Source organism: Ictalurus punctatus, chromosome 11 (genome assembly GCF_001660625.3).
Source record: "Ictalurus punctatus breed USDA103 chromosome 11, Coco_2.0, whole genome shotgun sequence".
In the NCBI taxonomy this organism is placed as follows: Eukaryota; Metazoa; Chordata; class Actinopteri; order Siluriformes; family Ictaluridae; genus Ictalurus; species Ictalurus punctatus.
The window spans coordinates 20834959-20850390 of NC_030426.2; the positions used below are offsets into that span (position 1 = coordinate 20834959).

The window sequence follows — 15432 nt, forward strand, 5'->3', positions numbered from 1 at the left end:
AAGGAGAACGACAAAGGCCAAAGGGGACCTCGATCCAAGCACACCCTGCCATTACGTGGTCTATGGTGGACGCAACCGTCTGCTCACCCAAGCCACAAGTGTGCCACAGAGCACAGAGAACATTCCTCTGTTCCCATGGCAGCCATATTATGTTTACTATAGCCATCAGCACAAACCAGTTTGTAGGTCTGTTCAGCCAACGGTTCTCTCTCATGGTTACTCTTTCAGATCTAATCTTTTATATGCCATATGCTTGAACAATTCTTTTTTTTTTTTTTTGCTGTTTTCAAAATCTAAAAACAGCAATAAGTAGTAGAAGTAGTGACCTGTTCCTTTCACCTTCAGTCAAAAAACCAACACGATGCATAAAGAAAAAGCCATCGGATCCTGTTTCTGCTCACCTCATCTAATAGCAAGGGAAGAAGAGTGCAGAGGAAATGATCGACATGCCAAAAAGGACAACGCTGAGGCGTAGGGGGGGGTTGAAGGGGGGGGGGGGGGTGATTGGAGAAGGAAGAAGACAAGAGCCCAAACCCATAAGAGAGGTTCAAGGGCAGTTCAAACCAAGCTTTGGAAATAAGTGTACTAAAAACAAAACGCCATCCAAGTGAGCTCATGTGCGTGTCTTGAGGGAAAACACTGAGCAGGGTTATGAGTCTGAAACAGAGAAAGCCTTGAAGCCTTGAAATCACAGCATATTACAAATTACAGAAACTTACAAGGTTGATATAATTGAGTTTCACAGAGGCTCCACAGAGAGAGATTTACAACTGACCAAATTCTTTTTAACATGACCAGGACATTCAAACTGACTGTCCATCAGCTGTGGAATGAACTTCCAACCTCAATCCGGACAGCAGGATCTGACACTATCATCAAAAAAACGGCTAAAAACCCACCTCTTCCGTAACCACCTAACTAACCCCTACCTTATACCCCCCCATCCCCCCAGTTAAAAAAAAAAAAAAAAACAAGTCTCTTACACCTCTACTCAATTCAAGGAGTCAATTCAACTCAATTCAAAATCTTGTACGGAAGCACTACTCGTATTGTTCTCCGCTTGATATATCGCTTTGCTTGTATTTCCTTATTTCTAAGTCGCGTTGGATAACATCGTCTGCTAAACGATTAAATGTAAATGGCTGGGACTGGATAAACCAACAACAATGAGAGAGTTAATGCTGTACGACTTTGTGGATGTCAACTGGGGGTACTAAAACCGTTCACTTCGAACTTTTAGTGTTAAGCACACTAACGGTGTCAGGCTTTGATACTCTCCAAAATGAAATCTGTATGTGTCCACAATGCAAAAATGCGTCATAGTTAACGTATCACAATGTGGAATACGTACTACATCAGTTGTTAATTGGTTCATCCTGCCTTTCTCCCACAAACTTTGTTTAATTTAGAAGAGTTCATTATTTTGTATTGCGAGCCTTAATAGTCTGTTGATTTCAACCTGCAAAAAATAAAACTGTACAAGATCTTAGAGCTTTTTCTGAAGCTTGCTTTCATGTTTTATTATTATTATTATTTATTTTCTAAATTAAACAACTAATATACTTCATACTAAAAGAGCTCACAGTATGGGATGTCCTTTGCTAAAATATACTAAAATTAATTTTATAGAGCTTTTTATCAGCCTCAAAATTGAAGACATATCACTATTTCTTCCAAAGCATTCTCATGAATATTTTTCACATTTGTCACAGTAAATAGTAATTTCATATTAAGGAAAAAAATAGGGTATAGCTCTTATGAAATAATAAATGATCTAAAACAGACAATACCAAAAAAACCCAAAATGTCCAAAACTACAGAGGTCTGGACCTCTGTGTCCTCACAGCTAATTACAGCCATGTTTGTGACTGTTGATATGTGAAAAGAGATCCACTCATTCATCTTCATTCATTCGTTCAATCTCTCTATCCAGGTCAGGATTGTGGAAGATCCTGGGAACACTGAGAAGACAGGAGATTTCACCCCAGATGGAACTGCTCGCAGGTCACATTGAACACACACATTTACACCTAGGGGGCAATGTAGCACGGTTTACTCTCTGTGTGGGGATTCATATGTTCTCTCTGGGTTCTCCAGTTTCCTCCCACACAGAGTAAACCGTGCGACCCGTTGTGCCACCGTGCTAAATTTAACACAAAGGATCGGCTATGCTAGGAAAAGATTGAGGGACTCTGCTGAAAGGATAAAATGTCACCCCAACTTACAGTTGTGTTGTCTGTGAATATGCTAATACTTGACCTTCAAACTATTCCCAGCTATGGAGCAATGGGTTCTCTGTCATGGCTAACCTTTAGATGAACATGTTTTCAAAATTAGCCTTACTGATTACAATAAAGCTTTGACTTTCTCTCCAGCCCCTAGCCGCTAGCAAATGTTCACAAAGGGAACTTTCTGGCCATTACTCCAGCTTTCCGTTGCATGCCACAGAACAGTTCTTACATGTCTAAGTGGTTGATCTCACTCCACACATTTGATTTATGTGAGTAAATCAAATTTGTGTGTTCAGTAAGGCTTTGCACAAGCAAGGAATCCTTGGTCTTGAAACTTGTTAGGCTTTTTGAACGTTCTGAAGATGGCGCCGCTTCGAACACATGGGAAGAGTTCAAGCAAGCAAGCAAGATGTAAGTGGAAAGTAAACTTAGGACAAGGCCAAGGCAAAAGACTAGCACCTGTGTCAACATGGCTTTTTGGGTCGTATACACTGATGCTGGACCGCAGTGTCTTTCAGGGATATTGTACAGTACGTTTACAGACAAGATAAAAGAAGCACGAGCAGGGCAACTATTTAACTTGAAGGCACAGCTCAGGCAATTGGGCCAACTGCTGTCTCTGGCAAACTCAAGGCTCTTTTAAAGTCTTGCGAGACCCTCATTTCCTACAATACTTCTTTTATTAAAGGGCGAAATGAAAATCCCTGGAATTGCAAGCTACTGCAAATTATGATCTCAGTACTTTTACCTTCCAACTACCTTAAATCCTGATACACTGTAATTAAGCATAATGAATAAAGGATCTTCGGAAAGACATTAATACATAATGACTGAAAACAATGTTAATCTACTTTAAAGAGTCTTCTTCAAGAAAAGGATAAGCTCCCTGAAGCAGACTGTTTGGCGATTAGTCCTTGACTGTTTGGGCAACTAGTTCCTGCACATCCTGGTAGACAGAGCCTCTGTTCTCCCTCAGCACACTGACAGTTGGCATGCTTTCACCCACAACTGGATAAGCTTTACTCTTATCCTTTCGCTCCCTCCCTTACTTACTCTATGGCACAGTTTGTGGCCCATCCTCCAGTTCGTAAATGCCAAAAACAAAAAGACCATTCATTGTAATAAGAGAGAGCGGAGAAAAATTCGAACGGGCATGTTTGGTACAAAGTGTACCCAAAGATAAACGTCAAACATCCAACTTCCTAGATTAGACCTTCAGTCTTTCAATGTCTCTGTCTTTCTGTCATTGGGTTACAGCTCCTGGCTTGTGCTCGAATCATAACACAGAGAAGGTGAACTGACAGCTCGAGCCAAGCCTCTCTCTGGAGTGCAGATTGGATTAGTGCACGTTGCCCACAGCAAACTTGGCTTTCCAGAGGTGCATTAGTGTTAATGGATGCAGCAATTTGCAGTGCTAATGCAAATGGATGTGTACATATAAGAGCAATTTGCCCTGACTATAGCACGTGAACTCTGAAGGATATTAGAGTGTGTGTATGAGAGAGTGCGTGAGGTAAATGTCTGCTCTTATTCTTCAAAACCGAAATAATCCCCTTTGGTCCATCGGTTCTGTCCTCTGACACTGTCAGTCAGATTGGTCCCCTCTCTTCCAATATCCGTGACTGTGTCAAAAACCTTGGTGTTATTTTTGACTCCACACTGTGCTTTGATAAGCAGATTAGTGCTGAGGTAAAAAAAACAGTTTCGTTCAGTTAAGATATTGCTAAAATCAAGATGATGCATTCCAAAAAGGACCTCGAAACTGTTATTCATGCGTTTATAACATCTAGGTTGGACTATTGTAATTCGCTCTGCTGATCTACTGATTCGAACTACTGATCGTTTGCAGTAGGTACAAAATGCGGCAGCCGGATTACTGACTGTTGTTTCGTGTTGATTTTAAAACTGTGCTTCTTGTTTTTAAAGCTTAGTGGTTAGCACGTTCGCCTCACACCTCCAGGGTCCGGGGTTCGATTCCCGCCGGGGCTATGTGTGTGCGGAGTTTGCATGTTCTCCGTGTGCTGCGGGGGTTTCCTCCGGGTACTCCAGTTTCCTCCCCCAGTCCAAAGACATGCATGGTAGGCTGATTGGCGTGTCTAAAGTGTCCGTAGTGTGAGTGTGTATGTGATTGTGCCCTGCGATGGATTGGCACCCTGTCCAGGGTGTACCCCGCCTGGTGCCCGATGCTCCCTGGGATAGGCTCCAGATTCCCCTGCGACCCTGAAGAAGGAGTAAGCGGTAGAAGATGGATGGATGGATGGATGGATGGACTTTGTGTGGAGTATATTTGTGATCTTCTCACCCCGTACACTGCTTCAAGACACCTTCGATCATCCAGTTAATTACTGCTCTCAGTTCCTCGTTCACGTTTAAAGGCTAAACGTGACCGGCCTTTCTCCGTGGCTGCTCCTAGGCTTTGGAATAGTCTTCCTCTCCACATTACATCTTCCTTTCGTTTGTGTGTTTAAATCTTCTTTGAAGACTTATTTGTATGCTTTATTTTTTAATCGAGGGTATAAATTTTACACTGGTCTTATCTTTGTTTTTTGTTTACTCTTCATTTGATGAAATTCTGTTTTATATTTCTTGTACAGCACTTTGGTTTCAACATCTGTTGTTTTAAAATGTGCTTTATAAATCAATAAACTAAACGTCTTCTAAATATCTACATGACTACACTCATAGCCATCAAAGTCACAGTGCCTCCGGGAAAAGTTCCTAATATTAGTGGATCATTCAAACACTTTGAATCACCACATGTTCTTGTTACACAACAATGATAAATACAGAGTGTTACATAAGAGATTGCATCCGTTGTTGTCGATGTTGTTCTTTCAGCTGCTCTCGTTAGGGGTCACCACAGCACATCACTGGTCCGCACATTTGATTCGGCACAGGTTTTACGCCAGATGCCCTTCCTGACGCAACCCTCCCATGGGAGCGTCACTTAGTGCAACCCAGTGGCTGGGACGGTTCCCTGGCCGGGAATCGAACCACGGGGACAGCGCAGGATGCTTAGCCGCTGGACCACTAGGGACTAAGAAACTGCATGAGAATTGCTAATATACCGTTCTTATCGTCCTATTTACTGAGAAATTCCATCTGAAATTCCATCTGCTTTCAGCATGTATCAAATATACATTTTCATACTGTTGCCTTCAAAATGACCGCTTGCACTGAAAAGCAGTATTAGCTAGTTTGTTTTTTCGGACAAAAACAGATGTGTATGGTACATCATTCTCTCTAACAAAGACAGTGTTTATCGTTGCCCCTAGGACTGACAATATACAATAGCAGTCTTAAACAGCACACAAGAACAAGGCTTTGTGTGGTCCTGGCTTTGCTCTGAGGTAGAACTGCAGGCACATACTCGAAGTTCAAGAGCAGGACAGGCTGGTGCCAGTCTTAGAGTGTTTCCTCCTTTATAACATGTTTACATATCGAGAAGATTCTGTGCAAGAGCGAAATGCAATCACACTGGTGAAAAAGTGAAATACAATATGCAAACAGTATTTTTCGTCATTAGTGACAAGAAGAAAATGTACCACACTGAAAAGTAAGACATTCACTGCGTCATTTGATCTCCTGTTAAATGCCACAGCCTTAATAAAATAAACAATGACGTTAGTTAGCATGCTAAATAGACAGTTAAGAGTCAGTTAAGAGTGGTAGCATTTGGCTTCATTCTTCTTCTTTTTTTTTTTTTTTTATACATTTCCAACCAGAAAAAAACCTAATATCATTTAGTATATGCTGTGACTCCAAGCTGACAGGACCACAGGTGGATTACAGCTAAACTTAGATAAAATGCTAAATGCTAGCTAACTAGCTAGCATATCCTGGCTGAACCATCCAAAATTTTGCTTGCAAGCAATGACTGATCACAAGGAAACATAACGCTGGTGTTGCATAAATTTTTAGCTAAGCCTAATGTTTATTACTGATTTTACATTTTTACAGCTCTAAGTCGATAAAGAAAGCTAGTTAGACCAACTCAAGCCGTGAAGTAGCATTTGGCTTCATTTTTCTCCCTTTTGTTTTGTATCATCTCTCTGTTGAGATAATTCATTAGCATTAAGATGTCTTTCTAACCTATAGAAAAACTTGCTGTCTGTTTGAAACCATCATAATGTCCAAACTTTTTATGCTGTGTTCTAGCCAGCTCAGTGACTCTGGCGTTTCCAAGTTTGATCTCCATAGCAACAGTTAAAAAGCCTGTACAGGGCTTGGGATGAATGGGACATTTGTCCATTTAATAAGAAAAAGCAATAAATCATTATTTTTTACACATTTATTAAAAAAAAAAGTTTCCATAAAAACTAAACCTAATATTGTATACTCTGAGTCTAATAGCAGGATCTATATCTACAAGTTGGCATTGGTTCTCATTTTCTAGTGCAGCCACACCTAACCAACCTACATCCACCCAAATTTGTTAATCCACTCTGTTAGGAAATCCATACTGATGCTGTAATATCTTAAGGGCCTAATAAGGTTTTGAGAAGGTTAACGAGGTGAAATTGCTCCACCACATTTTGTAGTCACAATGAATGTGACTGGAGTAAAGCGGCATGGAGGCCAAGGAGTGTTCTGCCAGACTCTCAGATTAGTCTGCACCTCCCTGCCACGGGGGAGAAGACGAAATGAATGAGTCACAGCTGTCCAGGTCCATAGCTACAAACACAGAACTTAGTGACTTTTTAAAGCAGAGAGTGGAAATGCAGTACCTCAACTAATGCCAAAGATTACTGGCTTAAAGCGGCAGTAAGGGAAAGTTTGGTTTGTGATGGATAAAAAAGATCCAGGTTCCTAAAAGACTTTCAGTTAGCAAAAAAAAAAATGCTATAAGAAATCATTAACAAGGATAGTGTTGTAATCAGGATAATCATTTCTTTGTGAAACAGGTTGCATTAGCATATTTTTATGCTAATGTTTCTCCTAGCATCAGGTAGAGGACACAGCAGGCTGTCTGCAGCAGTGCACTGCTGTGTCCTGTCTCTCACTAAAAATAGTCACAAATGAGGCAATGCTGCATGACCTGCACGTCCGACTGCTGCAAAGGCATTGGCGCAGACAAGATGTACTCACACGCAATCAGCAAAGATCCAGATCCAGACCCTATCAGCCCAATGTCTCTGCCATTATTCCTTCTGACTGAGAACAACTCTAAATACATAATTTTCTAATCAAACAAACCATTAATAGTTTTAAGAACCAGAAGAGTCAGTTGTGCTTATAATGTTACGTGAGTGATCAGACAGTGTCGGAGATCAGCTAATAAGGTTATTAATAAGGTTAATGTTAAGTGTGGTTAACTATTATGCATTGGCATAGAGGTCGTCACCAATCACCAAACCAATCAGTTGAAACATTTTGTCACAGAGCTGATAAACATATGCCCTCCATAAGGTGCCCTCCACTAATATTGGCACCCTTGGTAAATATGAGCAAAGAAGACTGTGAGAAATTGTCTTTATTGTTTAACCTTTTGATCTTTTGCTTAAAAAATACTCTGCTCCCCTGGACATCAAACAATTGCAAACACAACACAGGTTTATCCGGAAAAAATATCTTTGTTAAATATAGGTGTGCGACAATTATTGGCACCCCTATGAATCCATATGAGAAACATATATTTAAAGTATATTCCCATTGATATTTAAAAAATTTTTTTAGTACATCTGGATGACTAGGAACAGGAAATTGTTCAACCATGACTTCCTGTTTCACAGGGATATACGTATGAGGTAACACAGGCCAAATTCGCTTAGTCATTCATAACAATGGGTAAGACCAAGGAATATAGCTGTGATGTGCGGCAAAAAGTTGTTGAGCTTCATGTAATGGGAATTGGCTATAAGAAATGATCCAAAACATACATCAAAATCAACACAAAAATGTTTTACTGACTACAAAATCAAGATGCTGCCATGGCCATCCCAGTCCCCTGACTTGAACCCCATAGAAAACCTGTGGGGTGAACTGAAGAGGAGAGTCCACCAGCGTGGACCTTGAAATTTGAAGGATCTGGAGAGATTCTGTATGGAGGAACGGTCTCAGATCCCTTACCATGTATTCTCCAACCTCATCAGGCATTAGGAGAAGACTTAGAGCTGTTATCTTGGCAAAGGGACATAGCACAAAATATTGACTAAAAGGGTGTCAATAATTTTTGCACACCTATATTTAACAAAGTTTTTGTTTGATAATCCTGAGTTGTGTTTACAGTTGTTTGATATCCATGAGAGCAGAGTATTTTTTTTAAAAACTTTTTTTAACAAAAGATCAAAACTTGCTAGACAGTTTTTCACAGTCTTCTTTGCTCATGTTTACCAAGGGTGTCAATATTATTGAAGAGCACTGTAGCTCACCGGCTCAAGTTTTATAAACATGAACCATAGTAGCTTATGTTGTGATTTCTCTAATCTCATGCATTTACGTAAATTATTTAGCAGTAAGCAGCTCAGCAGATGACAGACTAGCTACATTAGGTCAGACAGAAATGGTTTTCATTTTATTTACCCTCTCTGGCCTGATTAGCAAACTGAAGCCACGGCATGATTGGAAAAAAAAAAAAGTTGACTACAAAGTAAAATGTTTAAAGACAAATTTGCATTTATTCCCTTGTGGCAAATTCAAAAGAGATCATCAGAGTCCATGGCACTAGTAAAAATCAGCAATGTGGAGCACCACTACAAAACGAAACAAACACTTCAAATTGTCTATAGCCATTGCCTCGCTATTCAACATGTTGTCATGTTTGTTTATTAGCTGGAATATTATGCAACTGGACCTTTACAAATTTTAGTACAATAACCCTGCACTATCATAGTATTACTAGCATAATTATTAGCAGAATAATTAGGCCTGTGCTCTAAAATAAAATTAGAAATGCCTCTCTAAAAGTCAAAATACTGTATTCATTATCTAAATAGCCACAGCTTGTTATTTGCTAATCTTTCACAATATTAGACCTCATGAGGATTAGATGAGGGCTAATTGCCTATTTCATTAGCAATGAGAATCTTTAGATGCTAACGGAATAGGACTCACCAAGCCACATACAATGGAGTTCTCACTCTTTATCCATCCAAGTTTACTTCATATTGTTCTGTCACGCCTTAAGCATTGTTGTGAACATTGGCCCCCTTGTCATGATCATCTAATACTATGTTATCTCATCTAATCAAGTCCCTCCATGATTTTGCGATTTTTGCAATCACAAAAATGAATGCAAAATCAAGTAAATTTCCACGATATTCACAGAAATTTGCAAAATTACCAAAGATTTTCCACAGATTTGGGCCAAGATGCGTTATGTGACGTCGTCACAATACGCATTCAGCTAAAGCCCCCTTCGAGTCACGTGCGTCAAACATGAGTACAACTAAAAGGTCTCATTTACCTACAAACATCACTGCGAAAGACACATGAGGAAAGTAGTTTTCCTCAAAACAGCACAAAACATTGTAAATTTTGAAAAAAGCAGCAGCAAAATCAAGCATTTTTGATCACAACGATCACAAAAAAACTCTTCAAAATCCTGTGCGAACTGTCTAATACCACGCTACGTGTGTATAGCGCCAGTCTCCAAATGATGCCACGTTGTTTAATGACCAAGCCGCTTCCTCTCTGAACAGATTTTTTTTTCCCCTATGCATCCTCCAACCAGCAAATGGCTTCTAGATCCTTTGACAGCTGCCATCAACGTTATATCTCAGGTATAATGTCTTCATGAATGAACAATTGAATGTCAACTGGATTAGCTGGTAGCAACTACTGTAATTCCTCGTTTGTTCCGTAGCACACTGGATCTACTCGTGGGAACATCAAAGCTTTGGATTCTCCATTAATAATGGATGCGCACTAATCTCTTTCATCTGCCATTCCTTAAACACATATGGTGAGATCAAGACAGGATTTCTGCACTTAATCCATGCTCATTCCACTTCCAGAGATGCGACCGAACTAATGGAGTTTTCTCTATGCGGTGCCAGAGTTTCACGTCCACAGCTGCTGTCACTGCAGTGAGTGTGTGGGGTGAGTTCTTTCACCTGAAGGAGCTCGCATGATTAGACACAATCTAGCGGGCCAGTGGGCTTTGTGCACATAAAGCTCTACACACCCTTTTAACACTCCGATAGCTATCCCTAAAAAAAGAAGTTCTAGGAATGAATTAACTGACCTGAAAAGCCTACCAGTTAATGTGTCTGTTCCAGGATCCATGGGCAAATCGGTTTCTCTCATGTTCAACTAGAAATCCAGCAAAATCCATTAAGAAACACAAACTAAAGAGCCAATCCCATAAACCACTTCCACAAGATAAACCACTAGTACAAGAGTTCACTGTAAATGGACTAACAGGCTACAGCTTATGGCAGTCACATTTCACAAACTTTAAAAAAAAAAAAAAAAAAAAAAACGTGTGTGTTTGTTTTGTAACACAAAAACTGATGTATTAAATTAAATTGGGAAAGTTTAATGTAAGCCTTAAAGGTACTACACAGCAAAAATGTAAGGATGTACTCTTAGGTGTTTTGCTAAATTGCTGATAGCTAGGCCTTGAAAAAAAATCATTAAAAGAGATCCCTTAAGGTGCAAACTATGAACGCATGTAAGCTGCGCACAAGCTTGGGGTGGACGGTATGACAAAAATATCATTACTTACAGACATTATTATGATATACCATATGAGACATGATTTATAAATGAGCTAAAAAGAAAAAATGCCAGTAAAACCATAGTTACATTAAAAAAAAAAAAACTGAACTGATACATTTATTTAATGTTTAAACAGAAAAGGAGACATTTATAGATTCAAAACGTTAGAAAAACTTTTTAAAATCCAAAGCAGTACATTTTGTCTGAGTTTGTAACTTAGTTTAAAAAAAAACATTAAAAAACATATAAATATATGTTTAACGTATGTATAACATATGTATAACATATATAAAGTGATATTACACCTCCAATATCTCTGAAAATGTTACTATGACACTATGATATCGATATTATATCGTCTTATTGCCCCGCCCTACATTTGACTCATTGAGATGGACAGTTTAAACGAGTCAGCTCGATGAATTGAATCAAATGTTCCATCACTACTTTAAACGAACCGGGAATGAAGCACTAGCATGATGGCAATAGGCCCAAGATTGCAGCAGAGTATCTACTGGAAGCAATGCCCAAAAGTTCCACCAGTGCGAGCAATAAAGCCTGCTAGATTTTGATGACATCGCTTACAGAAGCTTTAATGGATCTTAATTTAGCACTGCTAAAGCAACCAGTACCACTAGGTTTTCTTCCACCCATATTGACCCAAACTTCCCATTCCTTCCTGAGAAAATTATCCATGCTGTGAGCTGACGGTGTTCTACAGCGAATCAATGGCACTTGTTAATGACTGGCCGTGTGTACAGCCCAATGCACCAGTGATCAATAATTCAAGATGAGTCCTTGTTTTTCTTTGGGCTCGAGCATGTCATACTTACCCACTAAAAGAGGATTTAGAATGATGAAAAGCATAAATGGCACAAGAAGAACAAACTATGGCATGTATGCCACACATGCAGAGGGAGACAGCAGCCCTCTTGGGACTGAGTTGTCTGATCTAGTTAGTATGTAAACACCCAAAAACAGAGTCTTATGCCACTACTTTCACAGCCTATAGAGTTCTATAATGTCATGGTTCTCATAATCAGGAGTGCAGAACCCCTGGGGTCCATGATGTATAACAGGGTCTGTGATTTCATTAGTAGTTTTTATGACGACAATAGTGGAGGGCATTAGCAACTATTATTAATTTTATTATAGCAATAGTTAAATAGTTATAGTTACAGTTGTTATAGCTACATAGTAATCATTTTAGTTACAGTTATAGTCATACAATTATAGTTACAGTTATAGCTATAGCTATATAGTTATAGTAGTAGTTTTTCAACTATTATCAATTTTATTATAGCAATAGTTAAATAGTTATAGTTACAGTTGTTATAGTTATATAGTAATATTTTTAGTTATTTTTATAGTCATTTAATTATAGTTACAGTTATAGCTATAGCTCTATAGTTATAGTAGTAGTTTTTTATGACTACAATGGTGGAGGATAATAGCTTGTTATAGTTATAGTTACGGTCATACAGTTATAGTGACAGCAGTTATATAATTATAGCTGTAGTTATGGCAGTTATTCTTTTTTAATGGCTACAGTGGTGGAGGATATTAACAACTATTATCACAATTATATTTTGCTATAATTATACATATACAGTTATAATCATATAGGTATAGTTGTAGTTATCGTTATAGTCATATAGTTAGAGGGAGTCAAATAGTTATTTTTATAGTTATACTTAAAGTTTAATACCTATAGTCATAGCTAAATAGTTATATTTATATATTTATTATATAGTTACATATTTATTATTTTCATAATTTTAGTTATCGTTGTAGTCATAGTTACATAGTGATACTTAGAAGCCTAATTGACTGGTCACTTGAATTAAATGGATTCCAGCCAAACTTCAAGAATTTAAGAAACACTGATATCAATATATTTGTAGTTCTGAAGGCGGAAAGTTCAGAAACATGGATCCCATAAATAAATATAATGGTACACACTTGTCTAATGTAACTACTAACATTTAAACTATGTTTGTAAAGAATTCTGTACTGCATTTAAAAGCTACAAAATGTTTCAGAAGCACTATAACTAAATAGGAACAACACATTTTTGCTTGAATATTTACTCTTTACTTATTTACTAATATTCACTACTCCTAAACACCCCTCGTGTTTGTACACACGTACACACGGTAACACTCACCCCCTGAAGCGCAAGCTCCTGGAGGCTGGGGTCCTACAGGTGTTTGGGGTCCTCCAGGGGTTGGGGGAACAGGTCTAGGCCAGGGTTTTCCTGCAGGTAGGCCCACACGCACAACCCCCACGTATTCCACGAACGTCCCCGGGAAGTTGCCTTTCTCTTTGGTGCGTTCGTTTGTGCCATGGAGCCAGCCCGCGGGGTTCTTCTCATCACCCTCCTGGTAGTCCGGGGTCAGAATTGCTAGCTTGCTGACAGTAAGGAGGTCTCCGGGCTGCAGGGAGATGTCATCTCCTCTCTCTCGCTTGTACTCATACAGTGCACGGTACTGAAAACTGTCTGAGCTCATTGTGCATGCACTTTTTTTTTCTCTTCTAGATTTGGATTGTTTATTTAAAAAGATTTTTTTTTTTTTTTAAATCCTGAATTAGTGTTTTGGTATGTCCTGAGAACTGATCAACATTTGGATTATTTCCTCGTAGAGGAAGGAGAGGAAGCCATTACTGCACACTTCCTGAATTCGTCCAAGGTACACTTGAAGTCTGGGGTGATGTGTAGTATGTATGCAGGCAACTGAAGAACACTATGGACAGAGAATTCGGTAACAGCCCCAGTCTCATTAAAAGACGGTGCCAAGGAGGGGTGTGCGGGAACGAGGTTGGAAGCGCTGATTTGGGCACAGAGAGATCTGCAGCATGGACGTCTGTAGGTCGTGCAGAGCTGGCGACGACCGCCAGACGGTAAAGCAACATTTATTAAATTGTCCTCTCAGGCTGGTGTCAGATGTGGTCCCACAGACAGACACACATGAGTAGTCCCTGTCCATCAATCCAAAGTCCACTTCACTTCGCTTGGTGGTCTAAACGAATTACTCAGCAACCTGAAAGTTATGATGATTATAAAAAATCAAATATTAAAGAAAAAAAATAAGGAAATAAAAAAAGAGATTATAATGCATCACTACAATGCATGTAAATATTTTAAACTTATGGACTAGTACTCAGACTGCACACTGCATACATATGCAATAACAGCTTGAACTATGAGTCTGCATTATGATTGAAATACCTGCATCACATTAGAGCATTTTAAAGCTCTTCTGCGCATCAGCATACATGTACACACTACTCCAAGCCCAAGCAGAGCGCACTGAGACCAGATGCGTGATCGTACCAGTGACAACTTAAGCCTGCACAAACTCGACTCTCCGAGCGACAGGGCAAAAACTTACCGTCTTCCGAGTCTAAACGCGAATAATCCCACAAGAGAGTGCGGCTGTAAGGTCACAGTAATGACAGTGCACGTTTCATTCGCCTCCATAAGTGAGCGTGGCTTGGTGAGAGACGCCCAGCCGGACCGCTGCTGCTGGTGACGGGCGAGTCGCGAGAGAATCGGTTCTTTTTGAACGACTCTTTTCAGGGAGTTGACAGAATCGACTCGCGGGCTCAAATGAATCAGAACTTTTGGCACATTATTATTTCAATTAAAATGATACATTTGTAAATACTTTGCTCAATCATGAGCCATATTATTTATTTATTTGTTTATATATATATATATATATATATATATATATATATATATATATATATATATATATATATATATATATATACAGTATGAATGTGTGTTATAGCAGCATGTTCACCACAGAGTGCAAACTGTTAGAGAATGTAGTACAGCTTAGAAACCTGTAAAATCACAGCAGAACACTAGTCTAAAATCAGCCCAAACCCTCATGCCAATACCAAGATGTATGTATTTCTACTAGCTCCCAGTACATCACGATTCTTTGATTTTTTCTTGCTGCCTTCTGAGAAATCAATTCTTGTAGAAACGCCATTCTCCTACAAGGAGTCGTTCGTCAGGGCCTAAACCGTGATCGCTGCAGTCTGGGGGTGAACGGTGCCTGGAGATACAACACGTCTATGATATTAGACATCGCATCACTTTATGTTTCAGCAAGAGTAAAATAAACTGCCTAGCAATGTTCAGGCCATAGATTCACTCACAGGGTTTAAGAAAACTCAATATTATTATAAAACACACTCTCATCTCTCTCCTAGGTGAATACTCTACACAGTCAGTTTCTTCAGCAATTGCTTTATCCTGGTCAGGGTCAGGGTGGACCCGGAGCCTATGTCGAAAACCCTGGGAGTGAGATGGGAACACATGGGGAGGCTGGTCCATCGCAAGCCAGTATGCACAGATATATTTGCACACTCATTCACACTTAGTGGTAATCTGGTGGTGCCAATTCACCTACTGGCATGTTTCTGGGAGGAAACCTTAAAATCCAGAGGAAACCCACATGGGAGAACATGCACAGACATTCCACTGAGACATTACCCCAACCCCAACTCATGTTGAATCAGAAGC

At 39.4% G+C, this 15432-nt stretch overlaps 1 protein-coding gene across 4 annotated transcripts in view; it reads right to left on the reverse strand.

The window, feature by feature from the left end:
• pik3r3b (phosphoinositide-3-kinase, regulatory subunit 3b (gamma)) overlaps positions 1 to 14424 on the reverse strand; it is a 205336-nt gene extending 190912 nt beyond the window's left edge. For 2 of the 4 annotated variants that reach the window (XM_047158423.2, XM_017480125.3), the window contains exons 1-2: positions 14285 to 14424; positions 13060 to 13933 (exon numbers count right to left, since the gene is read on the reverse strand). In XM_047158423.2, coding sequence (XP_047014379.1) covers positions 13060 to 13402 — 343 coding nt within the window. In that variant the 5' untranslated portion in view covers positions 13403 to 13933; positions 14285 to 14424. The other 2 variants (XM_047158422.2, XM_047158424.2) reach the window with 2 other exon arrangements.
• Between the last annotated feature and the right edge of the window lie 1008 nt (positions 14425 to 15432).